The 20,387-nt window shown below is 49.2% G+C and overlaps 1 protein-coding gene across 1 annotated transcript; it reads left to right on the top strand.

The window, feature by feature from the left end:
* Positions 1–1,322: 1,322 nt before the first annotated feature.
* On the top strand, positions 1,323–18,791 carry LOC122932005. Its single transcript, XM_044286145.1, has 8 exons — positions 1,323–1,911; positions 4,359–4,456; positions 6,562–7,445; positions 13,148–13,248; positions 13,819–13,936; positions 16,335–16,489; positions 16,576–16,699; positions 18,230–18,791. The coding sequence occupies exons 4-8, from the start codon at positions 13,225–13,227 to the stop codon at positions 18,409–18,411; spliced, it is 603 nt and encodes a 200-aa protein (XP_044142080.1). The 5' UTR covers positions 1,323–1,911; positions 4,359–4,456; positions 6,562–7,445; positions 13,148–13,224; the 3' UTR covers positions 18,412–18,791.
* Positions 18,792–20,387: the final 1,596 nt, after the last annotated feature.

The following is a 20,387-nucleotide window of genomic DNA, read 5'->3' as shown; positions in this document are numbered from 1 at the left end:
CGCTGTTTTGGAGATTTATTTATTATACTCCCTTAAAGGCTCCTTTCAGATGAGCGGGTTCCACACTCCGGTCTCGCAGCGTGAATATGCGGCAGCTCCCGTCCTGACCTGCCGGGGACCCATAGCATTATATTGATTTATGATGCTATGTAACCCTTACAGTTCTGGTATATATTGGATAACACAGCATTATGTCACTGTTTTCCAATACTTTCCAGAACTCTAAGGGTTACATAGCATCATAAATCAATATATTGCTGTGTGACCCCGTCAGTGCTGGGAGGTCAGGCCGGGAGCTGCCGCACACTCAGGCTGCGAGTCCAGAGTGTGGAACTCGCTTGTCTGAAAGGGGCCACACTGCCAGAAACTATAGGAGGCTCTGGCCCCGGAATGGGGGGAGCTCAGCTGCAGCACCTCAGTACGGCCTCTACACAGTGGACATACATTTTTGCTTCCGACCCTGTCCAGTGTATAGTTCCCTCTTCCAGTGGCGGCTGATCAGTGGGGGTGCCGGATGTCTGATTTTTTACTCTCTGCCTTCCAGAAACCATAACTTTTTTTATTTTTCCATCCACATAGACGTGTGAGAGCTTGATTTTTGTGGGACAAGTTGTACTCTCTAATGGCACAATTTTATATTACACATGGTGTACAGCGATGGCCAGTTCACCGTGTTCGCCCGCGAACACATGCGGGCTGCCATCTTAACTCACAAGTCCGGCGATGCACAGGTAAGTCCTTACCTGTGCCGCGAGCCGGCCTGAAACACATGCGGTCACCGGGAGCAGGCAGTTCCGAGAACCGCCCGATGAAGGCCCCCAGTGGCTGTTCTTGGAACTGCCTGCTCCCGGTGACCGCATTTGATTTCAGACCGGCTCGCGGCACAGGTAAGGGCTTACCTGTGCATCGCCGGACTTGTGAGTTAAGATGGCAGCCCGCATGTGTTCATCACTGATGGTGTAGTGTGAAACTGGAAAAATGTTTCCCCTCAGATACCGCAGCAATCGGGGAAGCCCTTCATTCTCTGGGGTAGCCTCGAGCGTTAGGAAGGCTCAAGGCTACCACAGGACTCCATAGGAACGTACTGAATCTCCATAGATTGCAATGGTAAATCACTGCAGTCTATGGGAGAAGCAATCTAATGGTTGCAATTTCAAGCTCCCTAGGGGGACTTTTAAAAACTATAAAAATACATTAAAGAGGTACTTTCACCGGTTCTGAGATTTTTTAATACCTGCCACTGTAGGCCAAGATTAGGAGATATGATATCAATATTATTTTTTTTAAGATCCGCTGCTCCGTTGTGCTGCTGTGCCCCCTTGTTTTGGCGCCCTGTATGCTAATCAATAGCAATTGTCCGTTTGGGGTAAAAAAACTAAACATGTTTTAGTGATGGGTGGAGTCCCAGGGATTGCTCCACCACCAATTAAAGTTATTTCCTAATAAAACTGGAATACCCCTTTAATTTTCAATTTCAAATGTTAAAGCAATGTTCCAGTTCTAGCACAGTACGCTGAGGACTGGCAGTGACAACCAGGGCAACACATTCACAAAAATCACTAAGGACACAACACGCATGCGCAAAGAGCACTGACTGACACGCAGCTACTAAAGCGCATGCGCTTGGTTACAGTATCGTCTCATAGGCCCACTCTATTGGTAATACATAGATCAAAGAACGCTGACGGGAGTACAAAGTGGGCGTGGCTTGTTCCCTGTTGCCCAGCAGCTGTTAGAAAGCCCCGCCCCTTTCCCCCTCTTCTGCGGAGCTCCATGCTTCCCGCTGCAGGGCTCCGTATTGGCGGCTGGTTTGAAGAGCGGAAGTGACGGTTCTCGAAGAGGAAAACAACCGTTCAGTGGATGTTATGTCCGGACCGGAGCGCAGAGCGGGTGACCGGCAGCCTCAAGCAGGTAGGCGGCTTCTACAGCCGGAGCGGTGCTGTGCACTGAGCCTATTGCCGGTGTGTGTATAGCTCCCCCTGCGGCAAGAGGCGGGAACTGCTCGTCAGGCTCAGGCTGGTTCTGGGGTCTGCTGCTCTCGGCGCTGTACCTTACAAGGCGTTGTTCACATCTGCGCTACAGATTCTATCAAATTTGTCAGGAAAGATCGGGGTTGATTGTCTCCATGATGCCGGTGGTGCCTGCAGAGCCAGCACGACCTTGTGGCTCCTCTCTATGAGATGTGACGCTATCACTAGGAGAGAGATGTATTCTCTGGAGGAATGGCTTCAATGACTGCAAGCTGAGGTCTTGAAAGTTTTAGGAAATATTCACTTTCCCTAACCGGTAGATGCGCTTTATCCCTCGTTTTATGCATTTGTACAGAATTGAAGTTCGTTCTCTGCCGGTGTTCCGGAATTTTCTGCTACCCGGAAAATTTTGCTACCTACGTCACTTCCGGTAGTGACGTGGGAGGTGTGTCACCTACCTCGGCTCCTCATTGGCTCTGCCGGGGGTTGGTGGCGCAGGCGCAGAGGATTCCCAAGTAGCGTGAACGCGCCGAAGGTAGCAGAAAATTCCGGGCCACTGCGCATGCGCGAAAAAGACGACCGAACGTAGCAGAAAATTCCGGCTTCGCGCGTGCGCAGTGGGCCGGAATTTTCTGCTACATTCGGCTCCTACTGCGCCTGCGCCGAACCATCTTGTTTAGCAAGCGGAAGGTAGCAGAAGATTCCGGTCTACTGCGCATGCACGAAGCCGGAATTTTCTGCTACCTTCGGCCCCTACTGCGCCTGCGCCCAGGACCAATAACATTTGAACTACTCTAGGCGTGCATGCGCCGTGGCCTGTCATTTTAACCTCAGTACAGAAAGCGAGCCTGTTATACTCGCGCTTGCGCATGGACATGTACAAATTTGAAAACCATTTAATTGACTCGGCGCTACTGCGCCTGCGCCAAGTCGTCTTTTTGGCGCAGGCGCAGTAGCGCCGAGTCAGTTAAATGGTTTGCAGAATCTTCTGCTACCTTCTGCTTGCTGAACAAGACGGCTCGGCGCAGGCGCAGTAGGAGCCGAAGGTAGCAGAAAATTCCGGCCCACTGCGCACGCGCGAAGCCGGAATTTTCTGCTACGTTCGGCCGTCTTTTTCGCGCATGCGCAGTGGCCCAGAATTTTCTGCTACCTTCGGCGCATTCACGCTACTTGGGAATCCTCTGCGCCTGCGCCACCAACCCCCGGCAGAGCCAATGAGGAGCCGAGGTAGGTGACACACCTCCCACGTCACTACCGGAAGTGACGTGGGTAGCAAAATTTTCCGGGTAGCAGAAAATTCCGGAACACCGGTGTTCTGAGATATTTCCTACCCGGCAAACTGCGCATGCTCAGTAAAAGTGAATTCCACACCCACATGTAAAGTTCCCGCCCATTATATCTGGTAGGAAAATAGCATAGCTATACATGTGGTAAATGGCTGCCTATGATATTTTCCTACCCTTACTTTATTGAAAGTATATTCTTCAGTAACCTTTTTAATAATGATCTCTACTTTTTCATTCACTGCTGTATGTAGTTTACTATTTTGAAAGTATAATAATGATCTGAGCTTTTTTATTCACTGCTGCGCCGTGCAACCAATTTGTGATCACAATTTGTTTGCGATCACAAATCGGTCCGTTGGAACACAAAATTGCGAGCGAACTTTGCGATCCGATGCGATTCCATTATATCATTTCCTATTACGATTGCACCGAGATTTACCAACCGGTCCGATCTCTGTGCGAGCGATTTTTCACTAACAGTCCGTCGCATCCAATGGCACTTGCCATTTTCCCACCATCAAGCGATTATTCACTGAAATAATCACTCGATCGCACGGGGGATTGTACTGTGTATGGCTAGCCAATGTAGTATCCTACCCTGTGATATTTTGCTATCCTATTGTTATATGTTTTTACCCTGTGATGGAGGGTAGGAAAATATCACAGCATGTTATATAGATTTCATCCTGTGATATTTTCCTACCCTTATCTCATCCCATGATATGTTTTTACATAGGAGACGGTGAATCCAGCAGATAGCACAGAAGTTACATACAGTATATAAGAGGCTACAACAATTTAAAACCAGTAGGAATTTACATATGACAGCAGTAGACACAATAAATCCAGCAGAACGGGAACAGAAGCAGTAGGAAAATATAATGGGCAGGAACTTTACATGTGGGTGTGGAATTCACTTGTACTGAGCATGCTCAGTTTGCCGGGTAGGAAAATATCTGAGGTAGGAAAATATCTCAGAACACCGGCGATATAAGGTGATGTCCTCTCGGTGACTCTCACACATTCTGCTCCGTCCATAGATGTCCTAACGCCTGCTGTGAACGGCATTAACGTCATCGTTCCCCATTTGTGTCTTTCTCAGGAATTGTCAGCCACAGCCGCGCAGTTGAACACGTCGGCGGAAGGTTTACATATCCAGATGATTCGGCAGTACCAGCAGCGCCTGATGGAGCAGAACAGGTATGTATTAGGGACACCTGTCCGTCTAGGAGTGATCCAGGAGCCGCCTGTCACTGTCCTCCATCTGCCCGTCTACTGTGTGGCAGAGGGGGCAGGGCAGACGACGCTCTGGGTTTGTCTGTAGTCTGCGACCATGGCACAAAGATCCGTATAGGAGCACTTAACACAACTGTAGACATATTTTTTTTTAATTTATTATTATTATTATTATTATTATTATTATTATTTTATTTTTTTTGTTCTTAAAGGAGCCGTTACCTCTCCTGACATGTCTGTTTTAGTAACTCCTTGTATTCCCCATGTAACCATTCTGGAGCATCTATTCCTATGGCTCTGTTGTGCCTTTCCTCTGTTATTCCTGCTAGAAGTTATGAATGCATTGCCAGTTGACAGTTAATCTGGGCGTTGCCAGTTGGGGATGTGTCCTGCAGCACTGACTATGCAGGGACACACCCCCAACTGGTAACGCCCATATGGATCTTCATGGCTTAAAGGGAACCTGTCATCAGCTTTATGCTGACCTCACTGAGGGCAGCATAAAATAGTGACAGAAATGCTGATGTCAGCAGTGTGTCCCTCATCAGCTAAAAGTCAGTGGTTGCCGAGAACCGGTGTAACGTTATACTCCCCTACTTCGTGAGATTTTCCTACCCTCGTCACTTCCGGTCACACCGGACATGATGTGAAAAGGTGTGCAGCGCCGGGCAGGCACACAATGACGGGTTAGGTAAATTTCACAGCAGAGTGCGCTTGCGCCGGGAGCCCGCCGCGCAGGCGCACAACGACGGGTTAGGGAAATCTCACAGCAGAGTGCGCATGCTCCGGGAGCCTCGCCGGCATTTAGGGTAGGGAAAAATCATGTGCCAGTGCGCAGGCGCGGTGATCGGATGGATGTTCTCAGCTGGACACCGGCCGACACTGCGCATGCGCTGGGAGCATTACCAGCGGTTAGGGTAGGGAAAAAGCACTGGCCGTACGTAATTCTTCTCTTCCCTAATTGCTGGTGAGGCTCCCGGCGCATGGACAGTGTCGGCCGGTGTCCAGCTGAGAACATCCATTCGGGCCCATAATTCTTCCCTAACCACCCGCGAGGCTCCCGGTGCATGCGCACTCTGCTGTGAAATTTCCCTAACCCGTCGTTGTGCGCCTGCGCGGCGCTGCACACCTCCTCACGTCATGTCCGGTGCGACCGGAAGTGACGAGGGTAAGGAAATCTCACGAAGTAGTGAAGTATAACGTTACACCAGCATCATAATCATTGCAGCCCAGGCCTTGAAAAGAGCCAAATCTACCTGAGAAGAGTCCTGGTTATTCCTAATCTCCTGCGCTCTCGCCATCTGCTGATGACTGGCAGTTCTCTCCTAGAGAGAAAGGGAGGAAACTAGGTAGAAGACTGTCAGCCATCAGCAGGTGGACATGAGAGCAGGACTTCATGAATAACCAGGACTCTTCTCAGGTGGCCGGGACTCTTTTCCAGGCCCAGTCTGCAGTAATTGTGATTTTGGTTCTTGGTAACTACTTACTTTTTAATGACAGACCGCTGAAATCAACTCACCTGTCTCTACTCTATACTGCCGTTAGTATGGGCAGCATAAAGTTCGATGAGGTCTAGAAGGAACAATAGAGGAATGCCCCAATGTAAAGTCCTAAGAATAGATGCTCCAGAATTGTTATTACTCGGGGGGGGGGGGGGGGGGTTTGCAAGTAGTTACTACAACAGACGACGTCAGGAGAGAGGAGAGCTCCTCTTTAACTGAATCATAGCAATGAAAAAAAAAAAGGGTGAAAATATGCACATGGATTTAGCCCTTTCACTGCCAGTAATTTCAGGACAATTTTTACACTTTTGAGAATTACAAACCCGCACCATCCTTGCCCATCGGCTGTGCCTGGTATCGCAGCTCGTTCCTCTTCTGAATGGAGCGAGCTGTTATTCCAGACACAGCCTATGGACGGGTGTGGAGCTGGAAAAGGGCAGCCATGTGTTCTAATGTCATGCGACAGACGAGCCCCCACCTCTTGTATACATTGCTATGTGACTACCCCAGGAATATTCTATCTGCACATCATCCTTCATTATAACCGTTGTTTCTGACATGTTTTAGGGTTCACCAGCAATCAGTGGCTGAAGCACAAAAACGTTTGCAGGAATACCAGTTACTACTGAAGGATCGGTATCCTCACTTATCCACCTCCAACATGGGAAGCCCAGAAAAGGTCAGGAAAACATGAGGAGCCTTCAAGGGCCACAACCAGATTTATCTGAAAATAACATCCCGAGAACGGTCCTGTCATCTCCTCCTCATCACAACGCACCGGTATCCTCACCAGGTCATCCTCCATCTACAGAAAAGCAGATATCGGACCAGAGGTGTAGGAAAGACCCAGCAGATGAGTCCTAGAAGTGGCCCAGATCCTTCATCTGCAAGCGGTTTCCATGCTGTGGTCTCTTCTAAACTTAGAACTGACAGTCCTGCGAGTGTGGACTTCTTTAACCATTACTCCCTTAGAGGAAGAAGTCCACAAGGACGATCATCTCACAGTCCACATGACGACCACCTTAGAGCTCAAGATACTGTAATAGGTTTAGAAAAACTTTCCTCCCCCTCCAGTCCAGGAGAACATGACTCCTCCTCCGGGACTTCATACTTCCTCCTCCCTTCAGCACTTTTTTTAGGTCTGCCCCAGGATGACTTTTCTGAACAAGTCGTGTCTGTCACCGTTCCCGAAGTCGGCAAAAGAGACAGTCTACTCCTAGGAGACTTCTCCAGTGTTCAGGAATTCCGGGAGAGACTTGTCTTCTGCTGCAGAGATCAGTAACCAGCAAGACCACCTGAAGGAAATGCAAGCGCAGCTTGACAAGCAGCGAGAATCTCTTCTCTCCAAGCAGAAAAGTCAGGAGCAACATCTCCTGCACAAGCAGAAGGAACTGGAGGAGCAGATACAAAGGCGCCAGGAGTCCCTGGAGGAGTTGCTTGGCCCAACTGAGGTGAGAAATAAGTGACGCAATTTCCGGTAGAATTATTATTTTTTATTTTTTTATTTTTTTTTGTAAATACAACTTATTGATGAACCTAGTGTATATATACATTTTTTGTATAATGGAACTCTATGGTGACGGACACCACAATATCGCACCGGTCTGAGGCGTACGTTATAGTATAGGTTTTTTCATGTACGTTAAACGTCTGACCGAAACATGATGTGAACCCAGCCATACTGACAGGAACAGAGCTGAACAGATTCCAATGACTATGATGGGATCCGTTCAGTTTCTATTCGGGATCCTGTCTTTTCACCGGACAAAGTCCTGCATGCGAGGATTGTTTTGTCCAGTCTTTTTGACAAGATCTGTGACTGAGGCTCCAAGCGCAGCCTCCAACGCAAATGTGAAATTTTCTCCACACTTGTGGGGGCCTTTTTCTTCCCTCCCTTCTCCTCCCTGGCCACCCATACGTCTCCCCGGCCTTCCCTACTATTTTAGTTCCCATCTTCTCTGACCTGTCCTCGGGTCCCACGTGCACCTTTTGCCCTGTTTTTCCCCTCCCTGTGTGTCTTTCTCCTCAGGAGCCCCCCCACCACCACCTTTTTTTTTTTTTTTTTTTTTTTTTTTTTTCCGGAGGGCCCCCCGGTTTCGTGCAGTTCCAACGGCGCACCTTTTCCGGCCGCTTCATTATTGAGGCCTCGGCTTTTTCCTCGCCTAGGCCGCATCCTCTCCTGCCCCCCATCTTCCCCCTTGCTTCCCGGGCTTTTTTCTTGGCCCCTCCCCGCTGCTCTTGGTAAGGGTCTCCTACCCTCCTATCCTAGTCAAGAGTGGGCTTTTGCCCTGTGGGCAGAGTTTGCACTTAGCTTCTACTTCTGGGCCTCCATCTTGCCAGCACTCGTGGATCTCTCCTGTTCCTGCACTTTTCTGCGGCTGCTGCAGCACCTCTTCAGGGACACGGCACCTGGGGTTCGGTAGGACAGCCTCTGGCTGGCTGATTTTCTGTTTTTTCAGGCTCCCACTCAGCCCTCATGTCCTCTTCCAGAGACTACTCCCATTCCCAGCCCCCCCTCGGGATCGCCACATATTTTACGTGCTCCTGTTGCAATAAAAAGTTGCCATGCGGTCAGCCTGAACCTGTTTGTGTGCAGTGCCTTGTCCCCAGGCCTTCTCAGGACGCCCTGACCACCCCTTCTGTGTCGGTTCCTCCTGAATGGGCCTCTTCCCTGTCCCATGCCATAGGGAACCTTGCCTGACTCTCCCAATCCATGGTGGACCTCTTGCCTGCCCAACTTGCGGCCAACTCTGCTCCTCCCAGGGACCCCTCCGTGTACTGGGCGCGCTCGCGTTCAGACACCAGGTTCTGCAAACAACCTTGGGTTGTCACAACTATGTCCCGCTCCTCGGCATCCTCTGGTCACTCCCAGGACATTTGAGTCTGGCAACCAATCCTCCCCTGCCGCACCTTCCGCCGCCTCGGAGGACACTTCTGACTCTGGATCAAAGAAGAGCACAGCCTGGTCTGCGGCCATGCAGGATCTCATCAGGGCAGTTAGGGACACCCTCCACGTGCAGGAAGACTTCTCCTTCTCGCTCAGGAATCCGTATCATTCTGCCGTTCTAGGCGCCCGCTTTGGTTTTCCCTAAACATGCGGATCTCGATGCACTCCTGGCCATGGAGTGACGTCACCCGGATATGCGTCTTCAGCCTGCCAAGGGTTTGAACGTCCTCTTTTCCTTTTACGAGGAGTCTATTACTATGTTATCTGTCCCTCCTCAGGTAGATCCATAGGTGGCCTGTCTTGCTAAGGCCACCACCCTTCCTTTGGCCCACACGGCTTCCTTGTCTGATCCGTCGGACAAGAAGATAAACTCCTTGTCCAAGTCTCCATCCGTGGCAGCAGGTTCCGCTATCCGTCCCACCTTTGCTGTGTCATGGGTGGCAAAGTCCTGTGTGGTCAAACAGCTTGTTCGGTCCTTGTCCCGATTCTACTCAGGGGGAGCTCCATCTCCTTGCCTCTCATGTTCTCCAGGCATCCCGGTATCTTTGTGATGTTTCCCTGGAATTGGCCTGCTGCCCTAGTAGGGCGGCCGCTAACTCTGTGGCCATCTGCCTCCAAAAAGGCGCTCATATCACTGGCCTTCCTGGGTGGTAGGCTTTTTGTCTGCATTGCGATCACAGCATTTTCGCTCCTTTCGGGATTCCTCCTCCCGTCGGGACAAAAAGACAGTTTGTTCTTCCTTCAAGGCCAAGCCTTTCAGGATCACTGGAGCGCAAGCGTGGACGACTCTTGGGTTCTGGAGGTAGTTTCCTCCGGATACAAAATAGAATTCCCCGCCCTTCCCACAGGTCGGTTCTTCCAATCATCGCCGCCTAGGCCCCCCTCCCGGGTGGCCGCTTTTTTTTCAGGCCATTCATTCCCTTCACGTGCATGGAGTGATTTGTTTCTGTCCCCACCTCGGAATGTTTTCAAGGGTTTTATCGAACCTCTTCACGGTTCCCAAAAAGGATGGTTCTCTTCGCCCCATTTTGGATCTGAAGGCGCTCAATTATTTCGTCCGTGTCCATCACTTTTGCATGGAGTCCCTCAGGTCGGTGATTGCTTTCCTCGAGGTGGGAGAGTTTTTGTCATCCATCGACATCCGGGATGCTTATCTGCATGTCCCCATAGCTCTGTCTCCTCAGAGGTACCTTCGCTTCGCAGTAGGTTCTTTGCATTTTCAATTCGTGGCATTGCCCTTCGGCCTGGCGTCTGCCCCGAGGGTCTTTACAAAGGTGTTGGCTCCCCTAATCGCACTTCTTCGTGCCAGGGGAGTTGCAGTAATACCCTACCTGGACGATCTTCTGGTGAAGGCTTAGTCCGGGAGGATTACCTGTCCAGTCCACATCACCTGTTCGTGCTATCCCAGTTTGGGTGGCTGGTGAACCACTCCCAAGTCCTCCCTTGTTCCCAGCCAGAGGATGGATTTCCTGGGCATGGTTTTCGACACTCGCCTCGGACTTGTGTTCCTTCCCCAGGACAAGGTAGTGGCTCTCTAGTCAGGGGTGGCTCACCTTCACGAGCCGTCTCCTCTGTCCATCAGGGCATGCATGCATGTTCTTGGCCGAATGGTTGCCACCTTTGAGGAAATTCCTTATGCCCAATTCCACACCCGGTCCCTTCAGCTCTCAATTCTTGCCTGGTGGAACAAGTCTCCGTTAGTCCTCGATCACCCGATCCGCATTTGCCTTCAGGTCCGCAGGGACTTGCGTTGGTGGCTGAACCCCCAAACCGTCTCCCTCAGCAAATCCTCGCCACCCCCCCCCCCCCTTTTGGCAGGTGATCTCGACCAATGCCAGCCTGGCAGGATGGGGGGCAGTCTTCGGGTCTCTTACAGCCCAGTGTCAGTGGTCTCTACGGGAGATCTCCCTGCAGATCAATATCCTGGAGCTCAGGGCCATTTACCTAGCTCTCCCCTGTTGGACTCTCCTCCTCCACGGTCATCCTGTCCGGATTCAGACGGACATCTTCACTGCGGTGGCTTATTTGAACCCCCAGGGGGGCGCCAGACGCATGGCGGTCCTGAAGGAAGCCTCTCGCATCCTGCGGTAGGCAGAGTGAAACGTTTCCGCTCTCTCCACTGTCCACATCCCCAGAGTCGATAATTGGGCAGCCTACTTTCTCAGTCACCAATGTCTCGACCCGTGCGAGTGGTCTCTCCATCCAGAGGTGTTTCAACTGCTCTGTCAGCTTTGGGGAACCCCAGATGTGATCTTTTCGCCTCCCGTCTGAATCACAAACTTGCGCTTTAGTTAGCTAGGTCTCGGGATCCTCAGGCTCTTGCGGTAGACGCCTTGGTGCTCCCGTGATCCCAATTCAGTCTCCTGTATCTCTTCCCTCCCCTTCCGCTTCTTCCTCGGGTACTCAAACGCCTCAAAATGGATCGTGTCCCGGCGAAATTGGTGGCTCCAGACTGACCTCGCTGGGCATGGTACTCGGATATTGTCTTCTTGCTAGCCGACGCTCCATGGCGCTACCACTACGTCCCGACCTCCTTTCGCAAGGTCCGCTGTTCCACCCGAGTTTACCTCTGCTTAATTTAACGGCGTGGCTGTCGAAGCCACGGTCCTGAGGTTCTGCGGCCTCTCCGAGTCAGTCATCCAAACCATGCTTCATGCACATAAACCCCAGTCGACAAGGATTTACCACCGTACCTGGAAGGCTTATTTTCCCTGGTGTAAATCTGGCGAGGTTTACCCTCTCCTTTTTTCCATCCCTAGGATTCTTGCCTTTCTTCAGGCTGACCTTGAGAAAGGTCTCCGCCTGGCCTTCCTCAAAGGTCAGGTCTCGGCCTTTGTCTGTTCTTTTCCAAAGGCCCTTGGCTTCTCGTTCCCAAGTGAAAACCTTCCTTCAGGGGGTGGCTCATCACGAACCTCCCTTCCATTCTCATGGGATTTGAATCTGGTCTTAGATGCCCTTCAGTCCTCTCCCTTCCAGCCCTTGAAGGAGATCTCCCTTTCTTATGTCTCTCTTTTAAGGTTGCCTTTCTAGTCGTGATTACCTCCATTCGCAGAATCTCTGAGCTGGTGGCACTCTTGCCGGCCTCCCTTTTTGGTTTTTCACAAGGACAAGGTTGTCCTGCTCCCAGTTCCCTCCTTTCTTCCCAAAGTGGTTTCCTCCTTCCATATTGATGAGAAGATTGTACTGCCTTCATTCTGTCCCAACCCTTCTCATCCCAGAGCGCGGCACTCCACCGCCTGGATGTGGTTCGGGCGCTCCGGCTGTATCTCAAGTTAACGGAGTCTTTCTGTCGTTCTGACTCTCTCTCTCTCTTTGTCGTCCCTGAGGGCTCACATAAGGGTTTTACAAGCCTCCAAAGCCACCATCTCCCGTTGGATTCGGTCAGCTGTCAAGGAAGCCTTTGTGGCGAAGGGTCGTGAGATCCCCTTTCCGGTTGACCGCTCACTCCACTAGGGCGGTTGGGGCATCCTGTGCGATCCTGCATCTGGCCTAAGTTCACACCTTATGCAGGTTTTACCACATCCATTCCTTGGCCTCTGCTGATGCCAGTTTGGGTCACAAGGTTCTGCAAGCGGCAGTGTATTAGGTTTTTTCGCATGGCTGTTTCTTCCCACCCTCGGGGGCTGCTTTGGGACGTCCCATGGTGCTGTGTCCCCCAATGCCATTCACAAGAAAAATTGATTTTTGTACTACTGTAAAATCCTTTTCTCATTCGATGCATTGGGGGGAGACAGATCCCACCCTTGTTGTTGTTCTTTTTCTTTGTTCGGTTTTCCAGGTTCCCGGGACTCTTTCTGGTTTAGGACATGTTGGCTTCACTTTTCGCTCTGGATTTTGGTTCTCCTACTGCTTTAGTACCAACTGGTTAGTTTAGTGTCTGTGCAGGAGGGTATAGCCCATTTGGGTGGAGCCAACACTTTTCCTTTCTAGTGTCAGCCGGGTATATACCCATGGTGCTGTGTCCCCCAATGCATCCAACGAGAAAAGGATTTTACAGTAAGTGCAAAAATAAATTTTTCTGCTGGAGGACCAGCATTGTCACCTGTTTGGTTGGGGCACTTGTTCTGTATTAAAGCGATGCTAAGCAAGTCCTGCTCGGTGGAGAAAACATATTTGAATTAAAACTGTACTTTCAATGATCGTGGCCTTCAGTGTCTTTACAGAGAAGATGGCATTTGTTGATCTGATTATTTTTATGTCCTTTAGATCCTTCATTTACTTCAGTTTTGTATAAAAGTCTCCATGACAGTCTCACCAGGAACACATTCCCTAAACCACTTTCAATGGAGGAAGGAGCTTCTGGCCCAGTAAGTGTTAATACAACCCTTGTGGTGCTCTATTAATGGTTAAACCCTTTTATCTGAGGTCATTTTTGGAAAAAGTGATCGATGATGAATTATAGCCAAATCTGAGGAGCGGCGATGCAGGTACATGATTGATCAGACCTGAGAAGCCGATTATCTCCTGTGTGGTGTCTGGAGCTGAGTGTTGGGCACTTTCACAAGTATTCCTGGGACTGCTGCAATTTGGATTTGCCATTGATCTGCCCCCATTGAAGTCAGTGGAGGAAGACCCATGACACGTATGGAAGCTATAAGTTTCTTTAATTAATCCGTGCCTGCCGCACAAACCTCCTGCACTTAGATGTGGGCTGTGATGACGGTGCGGCCTTCTTACTCCAGGTACATGTGGACGTGCCCTTGGTGTGTGTTGTATGTGTGCGCGCTGTGTGTCTAGAAGTCTGAGCCGTGATGCGTCTTCTTCTCACCAGACACAAACTGTGGTGGTTTCTACACTTGATCTGAGCTCAGACTGTCATGGAGGATATGTAATGCACTGCGGTAGGGAAATGGTTACAGGTCTATATTTCTATGCAGGGGTCGACCGGACAAGGACGGAGCCCAAATTCAGCCGGCGATTCTTTGTCCACTACAACTATATCATCCGGCAGCTTCCTGACCAGCGAGAAGACCGACTCCAGTCCTGGAAACTCTGGTGGGTGTTCACATTGTGTGCGATGCTGTACTGTCTCCTGCCGCCATCTTACACCATCATATATAATACTAGGGACCGGCTGTAATGTATTCAGATGTGTAATAGTAACGCGCCATGTTACCAGTCCAGAATGAGTTCTAGTGGATTTTATGTGTTGGTGGTTACGGTTTAAAGTGACTGTCCAGCCCTGACCTGAGAAGTGATATGTAAGTCAGCACCTACAGGGGATGGTTACCGGCTATCCTCCACAGATCCTGGTGCTTGGCTGCTTTTTATCTCTGCTCCATTAGATCAGAGCTGTGATCTGTGACTACAGGGTAGCTCCAGTGTCTGCAGGGAGTTAGAGGTAGTCCAGGACACACCCCCCTGTCTCATCATTGGCTCAGGCTGCAGCTCTGTCTCCTCAGATTGGCTGCTGTGTATAAACACATCTCTCACGGGCTCAGCAGGAAATCCACCCATAAGAGCAACGCTCCTCTGTCTTCAGTTTACATTGCGGAGACATGCTAAGGCTACTTTCACACTTGCGTTCGGGCCTCCGCTTGTGAGTTCCGTTTGAAGGCTCTCGCAAGCGGCCCCGAACGGATCCGTACTGCCCCAATGCATTCTGAGTGGATGCGGATCCGCTCAGAATGCCTCAGTCTGGCTCCGACTGTCCTCCGCTCAGCAGGCGGAGCGTTCGGGTATCCGCCTGGCCGTGCGGAGGCAAACGGATCCGTCCAGACTTACAATGTAAGTCAATGGGAACGGATCTGTTTGAAAATGACACAATATGGCTCAATTTCAAACGGATCCGTTCCCCCGTTGACTTTCAATGTAAAGTCTGGACGGATCCGTCTCAGCAACTTTTACACTTAGAATTTTTTCTAAACTATAATGCAGACGGATCCGTTCCGAACGGATCCCATCGTCTGCATTATAGAAGCGGATCCGTCTGTGCAGACACCAGACGGATCCGCTCTAAACGCAAGTGTGAAAGTAGCCTAACACTGACTGTTATGTAAACTGAAGACAGAGGAGCGTTGCTACAGCTCTAAATGGGCCTCTTTAGAACTGTTTTACTAAAAGAAATGCACGATTTCAGTAATTAAAGTATATTACAAAAATGGTCAGTATCCCTGCCCCTATACGTTACACAAATAAAATTAGAACAGCAGTTTCACTTTAAAGATGGATAGCGTAATACTGGGCTATATCCTCACTTTATGACCGTGAAGGTGTGCCCAATCCTGAGAATGAAGTGGACACTGATCTAGCACTGCGCCCTCTTCTACATTTTCCCCGCACAATGGCGCTCCTGCCCACTAAGCTGAGAAGGGTGCTGGAACTGGAGAAGATTGGCAAAGGGGACACAGCGCTGCACCTCTGCTCCCCCCCCCCCCCCCCCCCCCGCCCCCCCTTAGGATAAGTGGGAGTCCCAGAGGTTGGACCCCTACAATCATAAGGTGATGGAATATCCTAGTTATATGAAATCACTTTCAAAGACAGCAGTTCCTCTTTATCTGTCTTCTTCGTTCTTCTGGAGAAAGAGGCCACCGGCAGCCTTCAGTTCTCTTCCCTGCTTGTAGGATCTCTGTTAAATATTTTAGCATTTTCCTCAGTTGTCAGAAAATGCATCTGATGTAAAACAGTGTGAAAAGTAATGGGGGGAGGAGGGGGAGATGCAGCTGCAGCTCTCAATGTTTTAATGAAAGAACATAAGGGAATGGCTTATTAAAGGGGTTTTCCAGGATATTTATATTAATGACCAATCCTTAGGATAGGTCATCAATATCAGACCGGCAGGGCTCCGACACCTGGCACCCCTGCCGATCAGCTGGTTGAAGAAAAGGCAGCGGGCCATGCCCGCGCAGCCTTCCCTTTATTGTTTACCTGCTCGCTGTCAATATTGCAGCAATGAGCCGATGTAATTACAAGCAACCGTCCCATTCACTTCAATAGAACGAGCGGACGTTTCTTGTAATTACACTGCTCGTCGTTGTGATGTTGACTGCGAGTAGGTAAGCAATGAGGGTGTCGGACCCCCGCCAATCTGATATTGATGACATATCCTGAGGAGAGGTCGGCAATATAAATATCCTGGAAAACGGCTTTAAAATGAAGGAGAGGCAACAGTGGATGCAGTGATTTATCCAGAACCTTCTATATTTGTCTATCCTTCATCCAGGGAGTCTCCAGGGATGTCCAGGATCCGGCCTGGCTCACATTAGCGGGGGCTCTTTTAGTGGTTGTGATTGGTGCCTGGTACATCAACTACATGAGGGCATCTACAAGGTGATACTAGTCAGAGCCAGGGTTTTGTGGGTTTTTACTTTGTGCATTGATATCTACGCATGGATCCATTGTCACTGGCCATGTATGAAGACTATCATTAACCCTTTCCTCTCACTTTTTCCAGCTCCTGAAGTTGCTTTTGATGTTACAGCTTCTGATAACCACCTCTCGTATACATTTCACTCTCTGGATCCAAAACATGACTTCGATATCTCCATTTCATCCTGCGCCCGATCAGATGCCACCGGGAGCCCACAGAACATGCAGGATCGGAGTCAGGTACCATTTCTGTCGGGTTATAACATATCAGCCATTTAATTTATGTCTCATCCAAGTCAGTTCATTGCATTCTCTGCTTGTTCCAGAGCTCCAGTAACACCAGAGGAAGCCCTGCAGTAACGCACAGCACGCCGGCTCTGAGCTCATCTGTCGGCTTATTCCACTCACTGAACATCAGGAGAAGTTCACCTAGGAGGCAGAACGAAGCAGGTGAGGATGCGGGGTGTGCTGCGGCTGAGGGGCCGGGATGCGGGGTGTGCTGCGGCTGAGGGGCCGGGATGCGGGGTGTGCTGCGGCTGAGGGGCCGGGATGCGGGGTGTGCTGCGGCTGAGGGGCCGGGATGCGGGGTGTGCTGCGGCTGAGGGGCCGGGATGCGGGGTGTGCTGCGGCTGAGGGGCCGGGATGCGGGGGTGTGCTGCTGCGGGTGACGTGTGTAAGGCAGGAGATGAGCAGTGATGAACATACATCTGTCATGAGCATTTCATGCAATGAAGTTTTCTACACTTGACCTGAGCTCACCTTGTCCTTGTTTGCCTGTGTCCACCTATGAATGAGCGGTAGGTCATAATTTAAGGCTCTTCTCATACTTTTTTGCGCCCTTTTATCATATACTCTGGGAAAGCTTCTGACGCATCCATTAAATGGACCCAAAGGCCCCCATTACACCTCCAGTGTTCTTTTGGCCTCCGTTCAGCTGTATCCAGCGGGGTTGCCATTTTGTTAACTGAATTGAATAGCGCAGTTCTATGCAAAGGCGTGCAGTACAAAAACCCTACACAGCGCGGTATTCATTTCATTTTTTTGTTAATATGGGGGACGGGTACCACTCTGTGACTTCTATCTTTTGGGTTCATTTGACGGATGCTTCAAAATGTTTCCTGGCGTTTATGATAAACTGACACAAAAGGCGAAGTGTGAAAAGACCCTAAGTGTGTGTCTGTGTTGGAGGCTTGTATGATGTCCTTCTGAGCAGTGATGACCTGTATAATTCCCTGATCATTTAACATGTGAGGGTCATACACTTGATCTGAGCTCATACTAAGTATTTCTGCTTGCTGTCAGGAAATGGAAATGTCCAGAGGCTAAAAAACCTACTGACTTAGGTAATTGGGTTTTTACAAGTTCTCTCTAATGGACTGCACCAAACTGTGCTCCTGTGTCAAATGGTCAGAATGGGGTTTGAAGCCATTGGATGTTAATGAGATTGCAGTAGAGCAGACAGTGCATGATTACATTACTGCCTTAGGGATTGTAATAGAGGGACATGGACACTGCTGTAAACAAGGGGAGAAGGATCATGGGAAGTGATATTTATATGGTAATCCCACCCAGAGAAAGCTCTGGCAGCCTCAAAACAGTGGTGCAGCACAGAACTGGAGAGGATAAGAAGTGATAATTACTTCTGATCTATGGTGCCATCATCTAGTGAACATTCGGACACATGGTAGGTACTATTCACTTTTTTTTATTTTTATATAAGCTCAGAAATCCCTTTTAATTTCCAAAACGAATTTGAATATATATTAATTTAGAACTTTTTGGCAGCAACAAATCTTTGGGTTGTATAACAGTATACAGTAAGCTCCTGTGCGCAGTCATTCCACAGTCTAGTGTGAACACTGCTGATGGTGTAGATGCCTTCTCTATCTTACATGTCGTCATGGATTTTTTTTATTTTGACTAAAGGGTCCTTCACAAGCCTGACTCATGTATAATGTTTTGTTTTTTGTGTTTTCTAAGATTTTTCTGGATCTTTCCTCCCATTACACCCAGAGTGCACCCATAATGAGCCAAATCTGCGCCGCCGTGGAGATTCTGGTCAGGAACAGGACCAGGAAACTCCTTTCCAGCATGGCGTCTTGCAGCGTCTCATGATGCCAGTCACAGACCTTTCACTAGTCGGCACTTCTCTACCATCCTGACAAGTGCAGACGACTGAGTTATTCTGAACTGTCCGATCATCTAATCTCAGACATCTTGGAGAGGAATAGTGCTGGATGTGAACACAGATCATAATGTCCCTCAAGATCCCGAGGAAGGCGATAATCAAGTTCCTTCACAGCCATCAGATCAGACCCCAAGATCTGAGAACATGAGCCTCACATCTCACTCAAGATCCTCTCTTCAGTCCTTGTCTAGATCGACTATTGGGCTGGTTCTTTGCTGAGTTTTATTCATACTTGGGTGTGTAAATTACCAAATTCATTTTTTATTTATTTTATCCACATTTTGTTTCCTTTTATTTTTAAAGGTGTTTTCTGGGACTCAGCAGGTGTCCCAGAAACCCACCTTATTTACTGATTTCGCGGCTGTAGAATAAAGTTTATAATATACTTGGTGTCTTGAAGTTGCGTTGATCAGTCACGTGACACTTTTCTTCTAAAAACCTTGCATCCACCAACAGGGATCTGGTCTGGACCATGGGTGGGACGTCACTTCCGCAGCCCAGGACTGGGGAGATGCTGTGGATGGGGCCAAAACTATTCATCTCTCTGGCTCATGCACAAACTGAATCCATCTCGTAGGCCTGCACCAGGGAGTCATAGTTCTTGCCCATTCCTGTCCTGTGGAAATGACATCCAGGAGCTATTACTCCTGACCATTACACTACACGTCATCTCCTGTGGAGCGGTGGCGTAGTATAATTACAAGTACTCTCTGTGATTAAGTGAAGGGAGCAAATGCTCATCATTACACTACACTTCCAAGACAAAGTGTAGTGTAATAAACCAGAAGCAGCGCTCGCATGGGGTGCTGTCTCCTCTTCAAACAACTGAGCAGCCAGGGTCCAACCCCCACTGATCTGATATTGATGACCTATCCTGAGGATAGGTCATTAATTTATATGGCTGGACAACCCTTTTAACTATAGTGTGTGACCTGCCCTTCCTTGGATACTTCCCCCTCTTCACACACATCTGCTGTGTACAGCTTCCTCCCCCTCCTATCTCCAACACTGATAGAAGGGAGGCAAAGAGCAGGGAGAGAAGTCAGAAACAGGAGCAGTGCTGTGATGATACAGTCCTGATCAAAAGTTTAAGACCACTTAAAAAAAAAAAATTTTTAGCATGGCTGGATCTTAACAAGGTTCCAAGTAGAGCTTCAATATGCAACAAGAAGAAATGGGAGTGAGACAAAACATTTTTGGAGCATTCAATTTAATGAAAACAACAAACACTTAGTGGCATTGTCCATGGAGCACATGTTTAATGGGGATGAACAGTAAAAAAGGAAAACTGTAAATAGCAGTTAGAATTAGACCCTGTCTGCTGTAGTTGGAGGACTAGCTAGAATCAAGCACACAAGGAAAATATATCAAACCTTAGTTTCTTGCTCCTTGTCTTAAACTCCGGTTCTTTAAACTCTACTTATTCACAATAGCCAAGAGAAATGTTTGGAAGAAGAAAAAAAACTAAAAAAAGGGAGATTTTTTGTGAAACTCACCTGTAAAATCTTTTTCTCGTCTTTTCCATTGGGGGACACAGACCATGGGTATAGCCTAGGCCATTACTAGGAAGCACACTATGCAAATAACAAAAGAGAGCTCCTCCCCCACAGGCTATACCCCCAGGCTTAACTAGTAGGACCTCAGTCGGTGCAAAAGCAGTAGGGGAAGGAGACAAATCAGAATGAAAAACCAGGAACAAGGAACACAGCCATCGAACCAGTAGCTAGAAGGCCCGAACAGAACAGACCCCTCCTGCAAACAGGCAAGAATGAGTGGGAGCTGTGTCCCCCAATGGAAAAGACGAGAAAGATTTTACAGGCGAGTTTCACAAAAAAAAAAAAAAAAAATCTCCCTTTCTCGTACATTCCATTGCGGGACACAGACCATGGGACGTCCCAGAGCAGTCCATGGGGTGGGAAAAAAAAATGTTCAAACACCACCAAGGGGAAC

Source organism: Bufo gargarizans, chromosome 3 (assembly GCF_014858855.1).
Source record: "Bufo gargarizans isolate SCDJY-AF-19 chromosome 3, ASM1485885v1, whole genome shotgun sequence".
Taxonomy (NCBI): domain Eukaryota; kingdom Metazoa; phylum Chordata; class Amphibia; order Anura; family Bufonidae; genus Bufo; species Bufo gargarizans.
This window is presented reverse-complemented; position numbering and strand designations above follow the sequence as displayed.

Bases quoted from the DNA above. Each gene is read 5' to 3' on its own strand.
- LOC122932005 (XM_044286145.1), top strand. From the start codon at position 13,225: ATGGAGGAAGGAGCTTCTGGCCCA. The intron at 13,937-16,334 runs GTGGGTGTTCAC...CACTTTTTCCAG, and splicing joins CTCCAGTCCTGGAAACTCTG to CTCCTGAAGTTGCTTTTGAT. The intron at 16,700-18,229 runs GTGAGGATGCGG...GTGTTTTCTAAG, and splicing joins TAGGAGGCAGAACGAAGCAG to ATTTTTCTGGATCTTTCCTC.